Source organism: Nomascus leucogenys, chromosome X (genome assembly GCF_006542625.1).
Source record: "Nomascus leucogenys isolate Asia chromosome X, Asia_NLE_v1, whole genome shotgun sequence".
In the NCBI taxonomy this organism is placed as follows: Eukaryota; Metazoa; Chordata; class Mammalia; order Primates; family Hylobatidae; genus Nomascus; species Nomascus leucogenys.
In genome coordinates this window covers 127,522,605-127,542,725 of record NC_044406.1, presented here as the reverse complement: position 1 = coordinate 127,542,725, position 20,121 = coordinate 127,522,605, and the positions used below count along the sequence as shown (strand labels likewise).

The 20,121-nt window shown below is 42.3% G+C and overlaps 1 protein-coding gene across 1 annotated transcript; it reads left to right on the top strand.

Moving 5' to 3' along the window:
* Positions 1-16,704: 16,704 nt before the first annotated feature.
* LOC100602263 (melanoma-associated antigen C2) lies at positions 16,705-19,659 on the top strand. The gene is made up of 3 exons (XM_003279545.3): positions 16,705-16,892; positions 17,550-17,643; positions 17,952-19,659. Exon 3 carries the CDS (start codon positions 18,018-18,020, stop codon positions 19,137-19,139), a length of 1,122 nt encoding a protein of 373 aa, XP_003279593.1. The 5' UTR covers positions 16,705-16,892; positions 17,550-17,643; positions 17,952-18,017; the 3' UTR covers positions 19,140-19,659.
* Positions 19,660-20,121: the final 462 nt, after the last annotated feature.

Sequence of the window (20,121 nt, the reverse complement as noted above, 5' to 3'; positions counted from 1 at the left end):
TCACCAGTATATTTTAAAAACAGAAAGCAACGTGACCTTGTCAACCCAATATGTGAAAAACTGGGCATTAAATTGATACTTGCCCAAAGCACCGTTTTCAAGAAGATGCCTGCCATTCCCATGGGTCATTTTGGTGTTTGTGCTTAAACAGTTTAGACCACCGTTCTGTCTCTTAACTAGTCTTTAATTTGATCTCTTTGAGTATTTCTCTTCTTTCCTCAGTTGCAGTTGCCAAATCTCCGTCATTCTTCTGAAGTCCTAGTCCACCTCACTCTCAGATTCTAGTTAAGAAGCTCTGGGCCCCTCTTACTTCACTTTGCAAGTTTAAGTCCCCCCTGTGATTTTCACCCCCTCCCTTCTCTTTCTGCTCTCCTTTTCTACCATTCTTCTTATGTCATCAGATTCTTTGGCTCTTCTTTTTTTTTTTTTTTGAGACGGAGTCTCGCTCTGTCGCCCAGGCTGGAGTGCAGTGGCGCGATCTCGGCTCACTGCAAGCTCCGCCTCCCGGGTTCACGCCATTCTCCTGCCTCAGCCTCCCGAGTAGCTGGGACTACAGGCGCCCGCCACCACGCCTGGCTAATTTTTTGTATTTTTTAGTAGAGACGGGGGTTTCACCATGTTAGCCAGGATGGTCTCGATCTCCTGACCTCCTGATCCACTCGCCTCAGCCTCCCAAAGTGCTGGGATTACAGGCATGAGCCACAGCACCCGGCCCTTTGGCTCTTCTTAAAATAATACTCAACAACCTGTTTTTCAAAATAATAAAAAATTTCCTTGGATTAATCCACTCTCAGGATAAAATCCATGAAAAGATAAACTGTGCTTTCTTTTCACTAATTTTCTGATGCAGACCTCCTCCTTTTGAAATGTGACTTCTATCTATCCGCAGTACTCTACTTATATTGCTCTACTGAAGTCTCTGAAAACTTTATAACTTCCAAGTTCAACATCGTTTACCGTCTCTTCACTTGCCTGGGATTGTCTGCATTATTTTTGTACTGCTCTTCTCAGCTGGTTCCTTCCCCTTCTTTAATATTCTTTCCCTCCTATTCAATGACACGTTTTCTTTCTCCCTGTCCTACTTATGAATCTCAAAATAGAAACAGTGTAGTTGAAGTTGTGTGAGACAGTAATAATGAATAAAAGTGAAAACTCAAAATATCCCAGATCCTGTTTAAATATATATATATATACATTATATTAATATATAACTTATGAATATAGTACCACATCATACAAACATGGAACTCTCTGAGGTTTTGTATGAGAATACAACGTTGCACGTATGTATGCATGTATATATAAAAATTTAATATATAGCATATGTTATACATAGTTGCATATAAAGATAATAATATATATCACATTAAATATACATTTTTATATATAATATATAAATATAGTTATACATGTATATATTAATTTTTAGAGATGCATTTATACATGTTTGCATAAATGTGTGTGTGCATACACATCTAATCCTCACAACATCCATATGAAATATATACAATTATTTTCTCAGTTTTATAGATACAGAAACTGAGGCACAGAGAGACTGGCTGACTTGCCCAAGATCGCAGAGCTGGTAAACTGTTGAGCTAGGATTCAAACTGGTGTATTTTGAGTAAAGGTCCCACGTCTGTAACCATATTACTCTACATTTTAGGTTCAGTTTCCAGAGAGAGGACATAGCAATAGAGATTGCAGATGACCTGCCATGCATCCCAGACATTGTGTCTCAAACTGAAGCCATCTTTTTCCTGAATAACACAAGCCTTCAGTGAAGACCTATTTTATGGTGAAACTTTCAGGATTCTGACAGGTCGATAATTTTCCCAGGTCCAAGTTTTAACATCATTTGAGAGCTTTCTTTCTGTTCTCCTGGTCAGATACCAGCAGTGGTGATATATTTTGCCACTTCTGCCTCCTTCCCTTTTTCTCTAATGTTATTCCAGGTCAGGCCCATGCTTTCTCACTCCTGGACTACAGCAACAGCCTTCTATTTGGACTCTTTTCGTAGAAAATCAAAGAAAAACAAAAGGAAAAAAAAAATCCCAGAAGAGGAATGAGAGAGAGATAGAGGAGACAGAGAACTTTGCTTATAGTGACACAGGGATAAGAACTACAGAGGACTTTCTGTCAGAAATCATGCAAGCAAGAATAGAGTAAAATGTAATATTTAAAGTGTTGAAGGAAAAAGGAAACACAAGCCTAGAAATTTATACACAGCAAAACTCTCCATCAATAGTAAAATAAAAGTAAAAACTGTTTAAAACAAAACCCATAGAAAAAATAAGAGAATATACTTGTTTACACCCAAATGGTTTTTGGCAAAGGCACCAAGAAATTCATTAGGGAAAAGACAGCCTCTTCAATAACTTGTGCCGGGAAAACTGAAAATATATATATGAAGAAAAATGAAACTACACAACCTATCTCTCACCATATCTGAAAATCAACTCAAACCGGATTAAAGACTTAAATGTAAGATTCAAACTAGAAAACTACTACAAGAAAGCAGAGAAGACACGCTGCAGGAAAAATGTCATGGCAAAGCGTTTATGGATAAGACTGCAGAAGCACAGACAACAAGGACAAAAATAGACAAACGGAATTACACCAAACTAAAACCCTTCTACATAGCAAAGAAAATAATCAACAGAGTGAAGAGACACCCTTCAAAATGGGAGAAAATATTTTCAAACTATCCATTTGACAAGGGATTAATAAAGAGCATACACAAAATACCCACACATTTCAACAGCAACAAACCAAATAATACAATTTAAAAATAGGTAAAGAATCCGAGTAAATATTTCTTGAAAGAAGCCATACAAATGGCCAATGATATATGAAAAAACACTCAACATCAGTAGTTATCAGGGAAATTCAATTCAAAACATCAATGAATGTCTATTATCAAAGAAAAACACATGCTCCTGACCGTGTGGAAAAAACTGGAAACTCTTATATTCTGTCCAAATTATGATATTATTAGGTGGGAAACAAAAAAAAATATACTGATAAAAAACCACTAAAAAGAGATTTTTAAAAATGATGAGATATTCCATTTTCATGAATTAGAAGTCCCAATGTTGTATGTCATCTGCTCCCAAATTTATTCATAGATTCAATGAAATTCCCATCAAAATTCCAGGAAGTTATTTTTTAGATATCAAATTACTCTAGAGTTTACATGAAAAAGTGAACAGTTAGAATAACCAACATAATATCGAAGAAAAAGAACAAAATTGCAGAGCTCACATTACCCAATTTATCATGTTTATGTGTTGGTATATTTTAAGTTCTCTCTTCTAGCTATTTTTAAAACTATAAAACAATATAAAATAATATATTTTTAAATATAGTCACCCTACTGTGCTATTGAACACTAGAACTGATCCCTTCTATCTAACTGTAGGTTTGGACCCATTAACTAACCTCTCTTCAATCTCAGCCCCCTTGCCATGACAATTCTGAACCTCTAGTAACTGTCATTCTGTTCTCTATCTCCATGAGATAAACATTTTTAGCTCCCACACATGAATGAGAACTTTATCTTTCTGTGCTTGGCTTATTTCTTTTAACATAATAACCTTCAGTTTCAACCATGTTGCTGCAAAAGACAGAATTTTATTTTTTTTCTATGCATAAATAGTATTTCATTGTGTATCTGTACCACATTTTCTTTATCCATTTATTCATTGATGGACACTTGGATTGATTCCACACCTTGGCTATTGAGAATAGTGTTGCAATAAACATGGAGCATAGGTGTTCCTTCGATATAATGATTCAGGAACTTTCATTCCTTGTTGGTTGTAATAAAAAAATCATATAGCCTCTTGGAAGATAGTATTGTATGATTCTGTTTACACCATATTCTGGAGAAAGTACAACTATAAGTACACCAAAAACCACAGGGTTAGGGAGTTAGGAGGGTATAATATTTTACTACAAAGGGGACACACTGCGGAATTTTAGGCTGATGGAAATGCTTTGTATGATTCTTGGGTGGTAGATATAGGAATCTATACATTTATTAAAATACATACAACTTTCATGTTGCATGTTACAGTAAACTTTCATGTATGCAATTTTTAAAAAATCAACCAGAGATTACATTTTTAAATTGATCCCTGACTCCTTTGAGCAGAATGGGTTTTACAAGGGTAAATCTGGAAAAAAGAGGCACCAGTAAGGAAGTTATTGCTATAGTTTATTTGAGAGATGATGGTAGCTTCATCACAGCAGTGGTAATGAAAATTGACTGAAGTGGATAGATTTGGAATGGATTTTAGAGGTTAATGGAACAGAATCTGTTGATGGATTGGATGGAAGTAAAGGAAAGGAGAGGAATAAAGGTCATCAATAAAAATCTTGCCACCTTTCATATTAATAGAAATAAATTAAGCCATGATTAACTTTTTCACAGATTACTGTGAGAACTTTTTTGTATTTTCTAACCTCCAATTCCAAGACAGATTTCTGGTTGGTGATGTGCTGGAAAAAGAGGAGTTCACCCTACCATCACTGGAATCTCCCCAGCCAAAATGGGGAAGGAGGTAGGCCTCTACTTCCATCACCTGTGGGCAATCTGTCACCACTTCCAAGTCAGGAAAGTGTTCTTGGGCCTGTTCAAGGTGTCTGTAGTCCGAACAACATTACCCTGTCATGCCTTCCTGGAATAGTACTGTCCATGTTATATTTCTTGGATCCCCAGAGCTCCAAAGATCATCAGGGGAACTGGTAGTTTGGGAGGTCATTGACCTCATATCACTGGCCCAGGATGCTTTGATCCCAAATCAGCACTAAGTTTTCGGTTCTGCTCTTTGAAAACGAAGATTCATAAAGGTAGTAAGGCCATCTATGTATGAGAATAAGGTCAAGAGGAGCAGCCGTTTCCCCTCTTCCTCCTCCATACATCATCTCCACTCCTTCTGTTACAGACTTGACCGATTGGAATCAGTGCCCCAGATGATTCCAATCCTTTCTCATGCAGCATTATTGATCCCCTAATTGGCCTGTAATGGTGGCTTCCTTTTATTTCATTTGTATAAATTTATGAGGTACTAATGCAATTTTGTTACATGCATAGATTTAATAGTGGTGAAATCAGGGCATTTAGGGTATTCATCACCCGAATAAGGTACATTGTACCCATTAAGTAATTGCACATTATCCATCTTCTCCCACTCTGTCACCCTTCTAAGTCTCGATTGCCTGTTATACCATACACTACATCCATGGGTACACATTATTTAACTCCTATTTATAAGTGAGAATACAGTACTGGCTTTCTTCATGATAGAATATAAGAAAGTCCACTTTGCTTTTGTATATAATTGTATGTAGGTTTTAAATTTTTTATGATAAACACATTATTGTCACAATCTAGTATAGGTACATAAGAAGGTGTTTTGGGGGACTCCTTATTAGTTTCCAGTGGTCTGTTTCTCAACGCCTGTGCCTAAACCGCAAAATCCCATTATTATTACTTTTTAGTAATCCTTACTCTCTGGTAAAGTTGCTGCTTTTAGCTTCTATTTTCTCAAGAGTGTCTTGGCTATGCTCGACCATAGGCATAACTTTAAATTTTAGAATCATCATATTAAGTTTACACACACATTTGCATACAAAGTTTGGCTCCTTAAAATTGGCATTGCAATCAAACCATAGATAAATTTTCAGGAGAAATAACATACTTACAATATATGTGTTAGGCTGTTCTCACATTGCTACAAATAAATATCTGGGACTGGATAACTTTAAAGAAATAAGGTTTAATTGGCTAACAGTTCTGCAGACTGTACAGGAAGCATGATGCTGGCATCTGCTTGACTTCTACAGAGGCTTCAGGAAACTTACAATCATGGTGGAAGTTGAAGGTGGAGAAGACACATCACATGGCCAGACAGGAGAAAAAGAGAGAAAAGTGAGGTTCTACACGCTTTTAAATGACCAGACTGAGTTCAAGCTCACTATTTTGAGAACAGTACCAAGAAGATGATACTAAACCATTTATGAGAAATCTGCCCCCATGATCCAATCACCTCTGACCAGGCTCCACCTCCAACATTGGGGATTACACGTTGACATGAGATTTGGGTGAAGACACAGATTCAAACCATATCAATAGGGAATTTTAATATCTATTAACATACATAGTTTTAAATTATTGTAGGGGGGAAGAGTAGAGTTAAATGATGGAGTAGAAGGCTCCAATAATCATCTCCCCTGCAAGGATACCAATTTAACAACCATCTGCACAAAAAAAGTACCTTCATAAGAACCAAAAGTCAGCTGAGCACTCACAGTACCTGCTTTTAACTTTGTATTGCTGAAAGAGGCATTGAAGAAGGTAGCAAAGAGTATTGGATTACCTACATCACTGCTTCCACATCTCTAGGCAGTGGCTGTGTGGCGTGGGGAGAATCTGAGTGCCTGGGAGAGGGTGAGCACAACAAATGTGAGACAATGCATTGAATTCAGTGCTGTCCTGTCATAGCAGAAAGCAAAACTAGGCTGAACTCCATTGATGCCTGCACACAGAGAAAATATTTAAACCAGCCCTTTCCAGTGGGGAATGGCCATCCCAACAGCTGGAACTTGAGTTCCAGCAAGCCTTGCCACCATAGGCTAAAGTGCTCTGGGGCTGTAAATAAACTTGAAAGGCAGTCCAAGCCACAGGGATTACAACTCCTAGGGGAGTCCTATGGCTGAATTGGGACAAGAGCCAGTGGAATTAGGGGGAATGCAAGCTATTGAGACATCAGCTAGGGTGGCTAAAGGAGTGCTTGCACCACTCCTCCCTCAAACCCATGCTGCACAGCTTGTGGTGCCAAAAGAGATCCCGTCCTTCCACTTGAGGAGAGTAGAGGGAAGACCAAATAGGACTTTGTCATGCATCTTGGATACTATTTCAGACGTAGTAGAATAGGGAATTGGGCAGAGTCATGAGGCCCCCATTCCAAGCCCAAGTTCCCAAATGACATTTCAAGACAAACCCTGGTCCAGAGGAAACCAGCGAAGGAAAGGATCCAGTCCTGGCAGGACCCACCACCTGCTGAGTAAAGGGCCCTTGGGTCCTGAATGACGAGCAGCATTACCCAGGTAGCACACCATAGGCCTTGAGTGAGACTCTGAGACTTGCCAGCTTCAGGTGAGACTCAGCACATCCACAGCTGTGGAGGCTACGAGGAGAGAATGCTTCTGCTTGAGAAAAGCAGAGGAAAAAGTAAAGGGATCTTTGTATTACACCTGTGGTATCATCTTGGCCAAAAAGAGGTAGAGCACCAAACAGGAGCTCTAAAACCAAACAGGAGCACCAAACAGGAGACCTTAGGGTCTCCAATTCCAAGCTTTGGCTCTTGAACAGCATTTCTAGACAGGCCCTGGGCCAGAAGGAAGCCCCCTTCCCTGAAGAGTGAGTATCAGGCCAGGCAGCATTTGCTGCAAGCTGACAGCAGAGCCCTTGGGCCTTCAGGGAATATCAGTGGTAGCCTGGCAGTGGGGGTAGTGGCCATAAGGTGTGGCTCCCCTGCCTACGAAAAAGGTATGGAACAGTGGAAAAGGCAGTGTCTCATGGTTTGAGTGCCAGTTCAACTGAAGTACAATAAAACACCAGGAAGATTTCTAAGGCATTTGATTTTAGTTCCTGGATCCCAGATGGCATGTCTGGACCTGCCCTGGTCCTGTGGGAACTCACCACCTTAAAGGGAAGGACACAAGTCTGGCTGGCTTTGCTACCTGCTGATTGTAGAGCCACAGGGCCTTGAGAAAATATAGGCAATAGCCTGGTGTGGTTAGAGTGGGCCTTGGGCAAGACCCAGTGCTGTGCTGCCTTCAGATCAGACCCAGCACAATCCTCGTGATGGTGGCCAGAGGGGTGCTTGTGTCACCCATCCCCAGCTCCAGGCAGCTCCACACAGAGAGACTTCATTTGGTTAGGAGGATGATGATACCCGTAAGAGTCTACAAAAACCCCAGCGTTACTGGCCTTGGAGTGCACCTAATGCAGATATGGCTTAGATCACAAAACCCCAGTTCTTTCAAATATCTGTAAAGCCTTCCCAGGAATGATGGATACAGACAAGCCTAGACCGCAAAGACTATAATAAATATCTAACTCTTCAGTGCCCAGACACAGATGAACATCCATAAGCATCACAACCACCTATGAAAACATGACCTCAGCAAATAAACTAAATAAGACACCCAGGGACCAATCCTAGAGAAACAGAGAAATGTGATCTTTCAGACAGAGAATTCAAAATAGCAGTTTTGAGAAAATTCAAAGAAATTTAATATAATAAAAAGAAGAAATTCAGAATTATATCACATGTATTTAATGAAGCAATTGAAATAATTCAAAACAATCAGAAATTCTGGAGTCAAATAACACAACTGACATACTGAATAAGGCATCGTTTTTTATAAGCAGAATTGATCAAGCAGAAGAAAGAATTGGTGAGCTTAAAGAAAGGCTATTTGAAAATACAGTTAGAGGAGAAAACAAAAAAAGAATAAAAACAATGAAGTACACCTATGAAGTCCAGAAAATAGCCACAAAAAGGGCAAACCTAAGAGTTACTGGCAATAAAGAAGAGGTAAAAGAAAGAGATAAGGGTAGAAAAAGTATTCAGAGATAGTAACAGAGAACATCCAAAACCTAGAGAAAGATGTGACTATCCAAGTACAAGAAAGTTATAGAACACCAAGCAGATTTAACCCAAAGAATACACTACCTCAGTGCATTTAATAATCAAACACCCAAAGGTCAAGGAAAATAAAAGGATCGTAAAAGCAGCAGGAGAAAATAAACAAATAACATATCTCAGAGCTCCAATGTGTCTGACGGCAGTCTTGTCCGTGGAAATCTTACAGGCCAGGAAAAAGTGGCATAACATATTAAAGTTCTGAAGGAAACAAACAAACAAACAAACAAACTTTTACCTTAGAATAGAAAACACGGTGAAAATATCCTTCAAACACGAAGAAGAATTAAAGCCTTTACCAAACAAAGAAAAGCTGAGGGATTTCTTCAACACCAGACCTGTCCTACAAGAAATGCTAAAGGGCTTAGTACTTCAATCAGAAAGCAAAGAATGTCAATGAGCAACAAGTAATCACCTGAAGGTACAGAACTTATTAGTAATAGTAAGTACACATAAAAACACAGAATAGTATTACACTGTAACTGGTGTGTAAACTACTCTTATTCTAAGTAGAAAGACTAAATGATGAGCCGATCAAGAATAATAACAACGACAAATTTTCAAGACACAGACAGTAAAATAAAATGTAAATAGAACAAACAAAAAGTTAAAAAGCAAGCGGATAAAGCTAAGGCGTACAATTTTTATTAGTTTCCTTTTTGCTTGTTTGTTGGTTTGTCTACGCAAACAATGTTGTTATCAGTTTAAAATAACGGGTTATAAGATAGTATTTGCAAGCCTCATGTTAACTTGAAATAAAAAAAATGGATACACCGTTCTCCTTTTCCTAATGTATACTCTTGACACCTGAGTCAAAAATGAATTCACTATAGATGCATGGATTTCTATCTGGGTTTTCCATTCTGTTCTACTCATCTATTTTTGTCTGATTTTATGTCTGTACCATGCTATTTTGGTTACTATAACTCTGTAGTATAATTTAAAGTCATGTAATGTGATTCCTCTAGTTTTGTTCTTTTTGCTTAGGATGTCTTTGGCTATTCCATGTCTTTTGTGGTTCCATATACATTTTAGGGTTGTTTTTACTATTTTTGTGAAGAATGTCATAGGTAGTTTTATAGTAATTGCATTAAATATGTAGATTGATTTGGGTAGTATGAACATTTTAACAATATTGATTCTTGAAATCCATGAGCATGAAATATTTTTTCAACTTCTTGCTTGTCTTTTTCAATTTCCTGCATCAATGTTACATAGTTTTCATTATAGACATCTTTCAATTATTTGGTTAAATTAATTCCTAGGTGGATAGTAGTGAAAAAATAATTTAATTGAACATTTAAAGTAAATAAAAGAGTATAATTGGATTGTTTGTAACACAATGGATACATAATTGATGTAATGTATACCCCATTTACCCTGTGGTAATTATTACCTATTTCATGCTTGTATCAAAATATCTCATGTAACCCATAAAAACATACACTTATAATGTACCCCCAAATTAAAAATTAAAATTTAAAAAACCCTAAATTTATGTAGCAGTTCATGAATTCTTCAATAAACGGTGCTGAGAAAACTGCATATTTGTAGGCAGAAGAATGAAACCATGTACTACTATCTCTTGTTATATACAAAAATCAAATCAAAATGAAGTAACCACTTAAATATAAGACCTCAAACTATGAAACTACTAAAAGAAAACTTTGGGGAAACTCTCCAGAACATGTGACTGGGCAAAGATTATTTCAGTAATACCCCACAAGCACAGGCAAGCAAAGCAAAAATGGACAAATAGGATCACAACAAGTTAGAAATATTCTCCACAGCAAACAGTAAACAAAGTGAAGCTGCATCCCACAGAATGGGAGAATATATTTGCTAATTACCTATCTGACAAGGGATTGATAATTAGAATATACAAGGATATATAACTATATAATAATGGCATAGGAAAAAATCTATAGGAAAAATCTAATAATCTGATTAAAAATGGGCAAAACATCTCCATAGACATTTCTCAAAAGAAGACATACAAATGGCAAACAGGTATATCAGAAGGCGCTCAACATCACTGATTAGAGAATTGCAAATAAAAACTACAATGAGATTTCTCATCCCAGTTATAACAGTTTTTATCCAAAAGTCCAGCAATAATGAAACGGGTAAAGTTTCCTTATCCCCATTGCAGGGCAAGCAATGAGGGCGTCACTCATTTCTTAAGTGCCCCGCTGCTCAAACCTCTAGGAGAGCATGCAGACTGTCAGTCTGTGGGGCTCCAACCCCATGGCAGTGTCTAGGGGTGAATGTTTATAGCTGAAGTCCCAGTGGACGTGTGTTACAGGGTTCTTTGTAGTTTAGCTATCCATAGGCGGCTTATGATAGCTCAGTTAGACTCCTGCCTCATTGCAAGGATGGGGGCTTTCTGTACCCCGGGGTTCTTGCCTTGGTGTACTGGAAGAATCGGATTACATGAGGGCTTGGAGAATGAATGCAAGGTTTTATTGAGTGGAAGTAGCTCTCAGCAGATGGGGGAGCCAGAAGGGAGATGGTTTTCCCCTGGAGTCAGGCCACTCGGCAGCCTGGGCTCTCCTCCGACTGCCCCAACCAAGCTTCACCTCATTCTCCTGGTCAATAGCTTGCTGGCGGGCCTGTGTGTGTCATGTGCTCTTCCGCTTGCATGCTCCCCTCGATGTCCTCTCAATGTCCAGCCACTTGTGTCTTCTGCAGATGTGTTTCTCTCCATGTCCAGCCGCTTGTGTGTCTGCCTGCTAGGGTCTTGGGGTTTTTATAGGCACAGGATGGGGGCATGGCAGGCCAGGATGGTCTTGGGAAATGCAATATTTGGGCAGGAAAAAAGCCATGACTGTCCTCACCTAGGTCGGTGGGCACAGGCCCAGGAGTAGAGCCCTAGCCAGAGACCATGCCCTCCTCTACCCAGCACTTCCCTGCCCTGCTTCGGTATGAGTAACAAATGCTAGTGAGGAGGTGGACAAAAGGGAACACTTGCATACTGTTGTTGGGAATGTAAATTAGTACAGCTGCTACAGAGAACAGTTCGGAGGTTCCTCCAAAAACTAAAAATAGAGCTACTGTATGATCCAGCAATCCCATTGCTTGCTATATACAGAAAAGAAAGGAAATCAGTGTATTGAAGAGATATCTGCATTCCCATGTTTATGGCAGCACTGTTCACTACAGTACATATACACAATGGAGTAATATTTGGCCATAAAAGAGAAGGAGGTACAGTCATTTGCAGCACATGAACAAAACTATAGGTCATTATGTTCAATGAAATAAGTCAGGCACAAAAAGACAAACTGTATATTCTCATTATTTGTGGGAGCTAAAAATCAACATGATTGAATTCACGGAGACAGAGCATAGAGGGATGGTTACCAGAGGATGGGAAGGGTAGTGAGGGTGGGGAGAAAGTCAGGAGGGTTAATGGGTAGAAAAAAATAGAAACAATGAGTAAGACCTAGTATTTGCCAGCGCAATGGGGTGACAGTAGTAAAAAAATAATTTAATTGAACATTTAAAGTAAATAAAAGAGTAGAATTGGATTGTTTGTAACACAACGGATACATAATTGATGTAATGTATACCCCATTTACCCTGTGGTAATTATTACCTGTTTCATGCCTGTATCAAAATACCTCATGTAACCCATAAAAATATACACCTATAATGTACCCCCAAATTAAAAATTAAAATTAAAAAACCCTAAATTTATGTAGGGGTTCATCAGTTAATCTAAATGCGACACTTATTATTTTCTGTGAAGTTGTTAAATTTTATTGGTAAATTTATTTTAATTGATAGTTTGGTATGATATGTTACAAGTTACATTTTGTTTACCATTTTTTTCATACTCTTTGCTCCTGCAAAAAAAGCAAGGATCATTTTTGTATAGTGATCTTTTATCTGACAAGCACATGTACTGGTTTATAAATTAGAGTGCTTATCTTTAATTCTGATTTTTTTTTTTCGTAAACAGTCTAATAATCTGTTACTCAGGGAAACACTAGTTTCTACATTGACATCCTTACTGCTTTTATATCTGCTATATATTACTTCACTGGCTACTACCTTTATTAGACAATTGAATAGAAATTTGTGATAGCAGGATTCTAGTTTGGTTGCTAATCTCAAAGCAGAAGTTTCAAATTTTCCCAGCTAAGTATAATATTTACTATCAAGAGTTAAATAAAATTTTACCTAGTTTGCTAACATTATCACACTTTTAAAAAAACCCTTTTATTTTAGGTTAATTTTAGATGTATGGAAAAATTATTAAGATAGTGCAAAAAGTTCCCAAGTATTCCACATCATACCCACCATACATAGGACAAACATAATTTGTCACTGATGATGTTAATTTGATCACCACGGTGACGTAGTGTTTGTTCAGCTTTCTTCAGGGTAAAGTCACATTATTTTTCCCCTGTGTCATACTGCCATCCTGGGAAGGACAGGGAGACCCAGGACCAACCAGTAGTCACATGAGGCCTCTGAGGGAGAACCGCAGAGACTCCCTGCCCACAGGGAGGAGGATCCACAGAATCCAGCTCCACTGCTGCTGTCAGCCATGGGAGGCCCTGGGGCATGGTGGCCCACTGTGGTGTCCCTTGATTTCTCAGAGGGTAGAAAGAGGAGAGGGCTGTGCTCAAGTGAGTCTCACTTCAGATCATGAGAGGGGAAGGGACTTCCAGGCATCCCCAGGATGACATAGAGGAAGGACTGGTGAGATATCCCTTCCAAGAAACAGAAGGACACACAAAACCTGCCCCTGTTTTCACCCCTGAGAGGCCTTGGGCACGGCCCTCAGGCGGGGATGTTAGGGCTCTTCACTTCCTCTTGGCTTGGGGTCTCATGGAAATGGGAACCTTGATCTGAAGATCATAGTCTCTGGACAGCAAGGGAAGGGACTCTGAGGCCCCGTCAGGAATAATAATTGCAGGAAGACAGAGTCTTGTCCATGCCATTTCAGACACAGGGCACCGGAGCCCTGCCATGGGCTTTGGAGGCCCTATCCCATTGTGGATGGATGTGATTCTCCCTCTCTTCTACCTTGCTGGTCTCAGGGATGGGAGGGGCTTATTCGGAGGTGAAAGACTCAGATGCACAGGGGCAGGGAGCCCAGGCAGTTTCAGCAGTCCAGGCACAGCCTCTCAGGAAGGCTGGAAGGGAATGCCCATGGCTGGTAGTGCCCCTCCCCTGCCCCCATGCCTGCTGCCAGCTCTGGAGGATCCCATCAGGGTCCCCAGACGTACAACTTTCTAACTTCCATTTTGGGAGTCTGCCGGAGGGGAAGTTTTCTCTGAGGAGGGCAGTTTCAGTTAAGCGGAGAGAGGAGCCCCAGGACTGGCCACTCAACAAGAAGAGAATTCTGTGGAAGGACAATGACCTCCCAACATGGAGGGGAGGCCCAGACCATGCCCAGTCACAACCTGCTGTAACACCTGGAGAAAGTTGGTGACCAGGAGAGAGCAGAGAGGTGGGAAGAAAGAGGTGGGCTGGGGTGTGACAAGGAAAAGGTGGAGGGGGACCATAAGGTAAGTAGGAAGGGCTGGAAGGAGGCAGGGAAGTGGGCAGGAAGAAGTGGGCCAGCCACATGGAGGTGGATAGGAAGAAGTGGAAGGGGTTGGGGAAGTGGGCAGGAACGGGTGGAAGGGGGTGAAGAGGCGAGCCATAATGGGTGGAATGGTTAGGGAGGTGGGTAGGAAAGGGTGGGAGGGAGTGGGGAGATGGACAGGAACCGGTAGAAGGGGGCGGAAGGTGAACAGTAATGGGTGGAATAGAGTAGGGAGGTGGGCAAGAAAAAGTGGATGGAGGTGGAGAGGAGGGTAGGAAAGGGTGGAAAGAGGTGGAGAGGTGGGGGTGGATTCTCTGCAGAGAGGAGGCCCCCCTCCCCGATGCTGGGTGTATAGCGCTGTACACCCAGGAGAATGGCTGACATCTAAAACACTGAAACATCAAATGTTGACATGCATGTTGACCAACAGGAACTTTCAGTCGTTGTTAGTAGGATAGACCTGGAGGAAATCATGAAAGCATATTGCTAAATGAAAGAAGAAAATCTAAAAAGGCTTCCTAGCATACCACATTCTGGAACAGGCAATGATGAATACACTAAAAATATTACTGGTTCCCAGGGGCTGAGGGCTGGGGTTGGGGCAAGGGGTATTGATTAATTAGGTGGAACACACAGGAGCTCTAAGATGGTGAAACAATTCTGTGGGACAATACAATGACGAATACTTGCCATTACACCCTTATCAAAATTTATAGTATCCCCAGCTTTAAGAGTGAGTCCTGATGTAAACCATGGACTTAAGAATGAGGTATCAATACAGTTCCATCAGTTGTAGCAAACATGTCATAATAATACAAAATGTAAATAAAAAGATAGACTTTGTGTGTGTGTGCAGCAAGCAGGGCGGGGCGGGTGGTGTAGATATGTAGGAACTCTAATTCTGATGAAGTTTTCTCTTTGTATTTTTGGATTAGCAATGCTCTAAAAATGAAGTTTATTCATCTATAAAACGATGCAAATGATTTGAATAGACACTTTACAAAAGGGAATATAGCAAACGGAAAAAAAGCATATAAAAAGATGACCAATGTCATATGTCATTAAGAAGAGGCAAACAAAAACCAAAGAAGGTTCCAATACATGCTTATGAGAATGGCTAAAACCTGAAAATCTAAAATACTAAATGTAAGAGAGGATATAGAATAACAGAAATTCTCATTCCTTGCTAGTTGTAATAAAAAATAGTACAGGCACACTTTTAAGTCAGTATTTTATGAAGCTAATCATATGACAAATTGGAAAAGTTAAAACTATAGAAACTGAAAACAGAGGACAGTTGCTAGGAGCTTTGTAGAAGTGCGGTGATTGACCTGAAAAGGGATGCACGGGAGAATTTTAAGCAGGTGGAATTTTAGGCAGTATGATACTTGGTTGGTAGATAGGGGAGTCCATGCATTTTCCAAAATACATATAACTTCACATTCTAGTTAAATCTGATGTGTGTATTTAAAACTTTAATCACGTATTGGTTTTTTAAAGGGTCATGGGCTGCTGAAAAGACAGTGGTTTTTTTCAGGCACTAGAATAGGACAAGAAGCAACAATAAGGAAGCCTTTAATACCGGCTATGGGAGAGATGATATTAACTTCACTCACAGCAGTAAAGTGGAAAAACTAGGAATGGCATTTAGAGGTTGAGGGAACAAATGCTGCTGTCTGGACAGGAGAAGGAAGGAGTACAGGCTCTTTCAGAAGTAATACCTTGAGAAAGACAGAGGGGCATTCCCACCCCATTTCAGAGGGCAGCGGAGGCCTGCCTTAGGGCTAGGAGGCCCTATCCCACTGTGGATGGATGTGATTCTACCTCTCTTTCGCCTTGCAGGTCTCAGGGATGGGAGGGGCTTATTCGGAGGTGAAAGACTCAGATGCACAGGGTCAGGCATCCCAGGCAGTATCAGGAGTCCAGGCACAGCCTCTCAGGAAGGCTGGAAGGGAATACCCATGACTGGTGGTGCCCCGCCCCTGTCCCTGTGCCTGCTGCCAGCTCTGGAGGACCCCATCAGGATCCCCAGATGTACAATTTTCTGACTTCCATTTTGGGAGTCAGCAGAAGGGGAGGTTGTCTCTGAGGAGGGCAGCTTCAGTTAAGCAAAGAGAGAAGTCCCAGAACTGGCCAAAAAACAAGAGAGATGTGGAAGGAAGGTGACCTCCCAACACGGAGGGGAGGCGCAGACTGCACCAAGCCACTCCCTGCTGCACCCCTGGAAAAAGGAGGGTGGGGTGTCAAGGACTGGGGAGGTGGGAGTGAAGAGGTCCGCAAGGCTTAGGGAGTGAGCAGGAAGGGTTGGAGGGCAGCCGGGAGGTGGGAAGGAAGGGATGGAAAAAAAGCGGAGAGGTCGGGGGTGGTTCCTCCTCAGAGAGGAGGCCCCGCCCCACGTTGACGCTGCCGTCAGCCCTGGACAACCACGGCAGGGTTCCCGGATGTGCTTTCCCGACGGCCATCTTGGAAATCTGACGGATCGGAGGCATTTGTGAGGAGGCTCGAATCAAGTCAGCGGGGGGAAGAGTCTTAGACCTGGCCAGTCCTCAAGGTGAGGGCCCTGAGGAAGAACTGAGGGACCTCCTACCATAGAGAGAAGAAACCCCGGCCTGCACTGCGCTGCCGTGGAACTGGTAGGTCCCAGACAGGGAAATGGCCGCAGAAGAAGGGAGGAGGTGCCAGCCCTCTAGGGAATAAATAGGAAGACACTGAGGAGGGCTGGGGGAACCCCCACCTCAGAGGACAGATTCCCAGAGATTCCCACCCTGCTCCTCAAGAATCAGCCCTTGTAGAGCTCCCCAGTCAGCTCAGGTGGGGTGGCAGCCATCTCATTTCTGGGTGAGGGGCGTAGGGGAGGGGGAGGCCTTGGTCTGAGGGTCCCATGGCAAGTCAGCACGGGGAGCTGCCTCTGGTTGGCAGAGGGAAGATTCCCAGGCCCTGCTGGGGATAAGACTGAAGACTGAGGAGGAGTCACATGTGCATCAGAACGGACGTGAGGCTACCCCCACTGCCCCCATGGTAGAGTGCTGGGAGGTGGCTGCCACCGCCCTACCTCCTACTGCTCTCAGGGATGTGGAGGTTGCTCTGAGGTTTTGCCTTAGGCCAGCAGAGTGATGGGGGCTCGGCCCTCTCTGAGAAGCCGTGAAATTGCTAATTAAATTCTGAGGGGGCCACGCAGCCCAGAACTATGAGGCTCTGGGATTCTGGCCAGCCCCAGCTGTCAGCCCTGGCAGGCAAAAGACTCTACTTGCAGTCTTTAGCCTGGGGGGCTCCCTCACTTCCTCTTGCAGGTGCTCCAGGAACCAGGTGGTGACGAACTGGGTGTGAGGCACACATCCTAAAGTCAGCACAGCAGAGGAGGCCCAGGCAGTGCTAGGAGTCAAGGTGAGTGCACACCCTGGCTGTGTACCAAGGGCCCTACCCCCACAAACAGAGGAGACCCCACAGCACCCGGCCCTACCCACCTATTGTCATTCCTGGGGTCTCAGGCTCTGCCTGCCAGCTGTGCCCTGAGGTGTGTTCCCACATCCTCCTACAGGTTCCCAGCAGACAAACTCCCTAGGAAGACAGGAGACCTGTGAGGCCCTAAAGCACCACCTTAAGAGAAGAAGAGCTGTACGGTGGCCTTTGTCAGAGCCATCATGGGTGAGTTTCTCAGCTGAGGCCACTCACACTGTCACTCTCTTCCACAGGCCCGTTGGATCTCATCATCCATATCCCTGTTGACACGTTTACCTGCTGCTCCTGAAGAAGTCGTTATGCCTCCCGTTCCAGGCGTTCCATTCCGCAACGCTGACAACGACTCCCCGACCTCAGTTGAGTTAGAGGACTGGGTAGATGCACAGTATCCCACAGATGAGGAAGAGGACGAAGCCTCCTCCATTTCCTCTTCCACTTTCTACTTAGTATATTCCCACTCTTCTTTCTCCCCATCCTCTTCTCTGAGTCTTGGTCCTGAGGAGGAGGAGGTGCCATCTGGTGTGATACCAAGTCTTTCTGAGAGCATTCCCAGTAGTCCTCCTCAGAGTCCTCCACAGGGTCCTTCCCAGAGTCCTCTGAGCTCCTGCTGCTCCTCTTTTTCATGGAGCCCATTCAGTGAGGAGTCTAGCAGCCAGAAAGAGGAGGATACAAGCACTTGTCAGGGCCTGCCAGACAGTGAGTCCTCTTTCACAGATACACTAGATGAAAAGGTGGCCGAGTTAGTGGAGTTCCTGCTCCTCAGATACGAAGCAGAGGAGCCTGTAACAGAGGCAGAGATGCTGATGATTGTCATCAAGTACAAAGACTACTTTCCTGTGATACTCCAGAGAGCCCGTGAGTTCATGGAGCTTCTTTTTGGCCTTGCCCTGATAGAAGTGGGCCCTGACCACTTCTATGTGTTTGCAAACACAGTAGGCCTCACTGATGAGGGTAGTGATGACGAGGGCGTGCCCGAGAACAGCCTCCTGATTATTATTCTGAGTGTGATCTTCATAAAGGGCAACTGTGCCTCTGAGGAGGCCATCTGGGAAGTGCTGAGTGCAGTAGGGGTATATGCTGGGAGGGAGCACTTCGTCTATGGGGAGCCTAGGGAGCTCCTCACTAAAGTTTGGGTGCAGGAACATTACCTGGAGTATCGGGAGGTGCCCCACAGTTCTCCTCCACGTTATGAATTCCTGTGGGGTCCGAGAGCCCATTCAGAAAGCATCAAGAGGAAAGTACTAGAGTTTTTAGCCAAGCTGAACAACACTGTCCCTAGTTCCTTTCCACCCTGGTACAAGGATGCTTTGAAAGATGTGGAAGAGAGAGCCCAGGCCATAATTGATACCCCAGATGATGCTGCTGTCATGGCCAGTGAAAGCCTCAGTGTCATGTCCAGCAACGTCTCCTTTTCTGAGTGAAGTCTAGGATAGTTTCTTCCCTTTGTGTTTGAACAGGGCAGTTTAGGTTCTAGGTAGTGGAGGGCCAGGTGGGGCTCGAGGAACGTAGTGTTCTTTGCATTTCTGTCCTGTGTGGGTGATGTAGAGATTTACCTGTTTTTCAGTACTTTCTAAATGCTTTTCCTTTGAATAGCAGGTTAGCTTCAGAGTGTTAATTTATGAATATTAGTCGCACATGTATTGCTGTTTATCTGGTTTAAGAGTAACAGTTTGATATTTTGTTAAAAAATGGAAATACCTTCTTCCTTATTTTGTGATCTGTAACAGGGTAGTGTGGTATTGTAATAGGCATTTTTTTTTTTACAATGTGCGATAACTCAGCAGTTAAATAGTGGAACAAAATTGAAGGATGGTCAGTAGTTTCATTTCCTTGTCCTGCTTATTCTTTTGTTCTTGAAAATTAAAGATATATACCTGGCTTTGCTTAGCTCGTTGAAGAAAGTAGCAGAAATTAAATATTAATAAAAGAAAGCCCCACTGACTCCTTTATTTGCTGAACATTCTTTTAGTATTTGCTTGTGGAAGTCACTGTTAGTATTGGGGATACTAATAAAAGCATGACTTATCTCTACTCATAAAACAGTAGAGTCTAGGAGTAGAAGCCATATTAAGAAGGTGGTAAGATGTTCTCTACAATCTAAAGAACAAGTTAAAAAGGGGCTGGGGAGGTGAGACTCCAGATGCAAGCCTTCAAGTATAAAGGTCTTGAGATAAGGCAGCTTGGGGCTTTGGAAAACTGCAGTTGCTTCTCTGGGAGCTGGTAGTTAACGAAGCTGGGTGGTGGCAGGGACCAGACTCTCAGAGGGTGAGGGAAGAGCCTGGAATGGAAAACTGCTCTGAGCAGTTGCTTCTGGGTGGAGGATGAAGCAGAGGGGAGTCTCCACCTGGGGAAGTCATGGAAGGTGTCCTGTGGCTCTGTAACTGGTGAGCTTGAACACAGTGC

Bases quoted from the DNA above. Each gene is read 5' to 3' on its own strand.
- LOC100602263 (XM_003279545.3), top strand. From the start codon at position 18,018: ATGCCTCCCGTTCCAGGCGTTCCATTCCGCAACGCTGACAACGACTCC.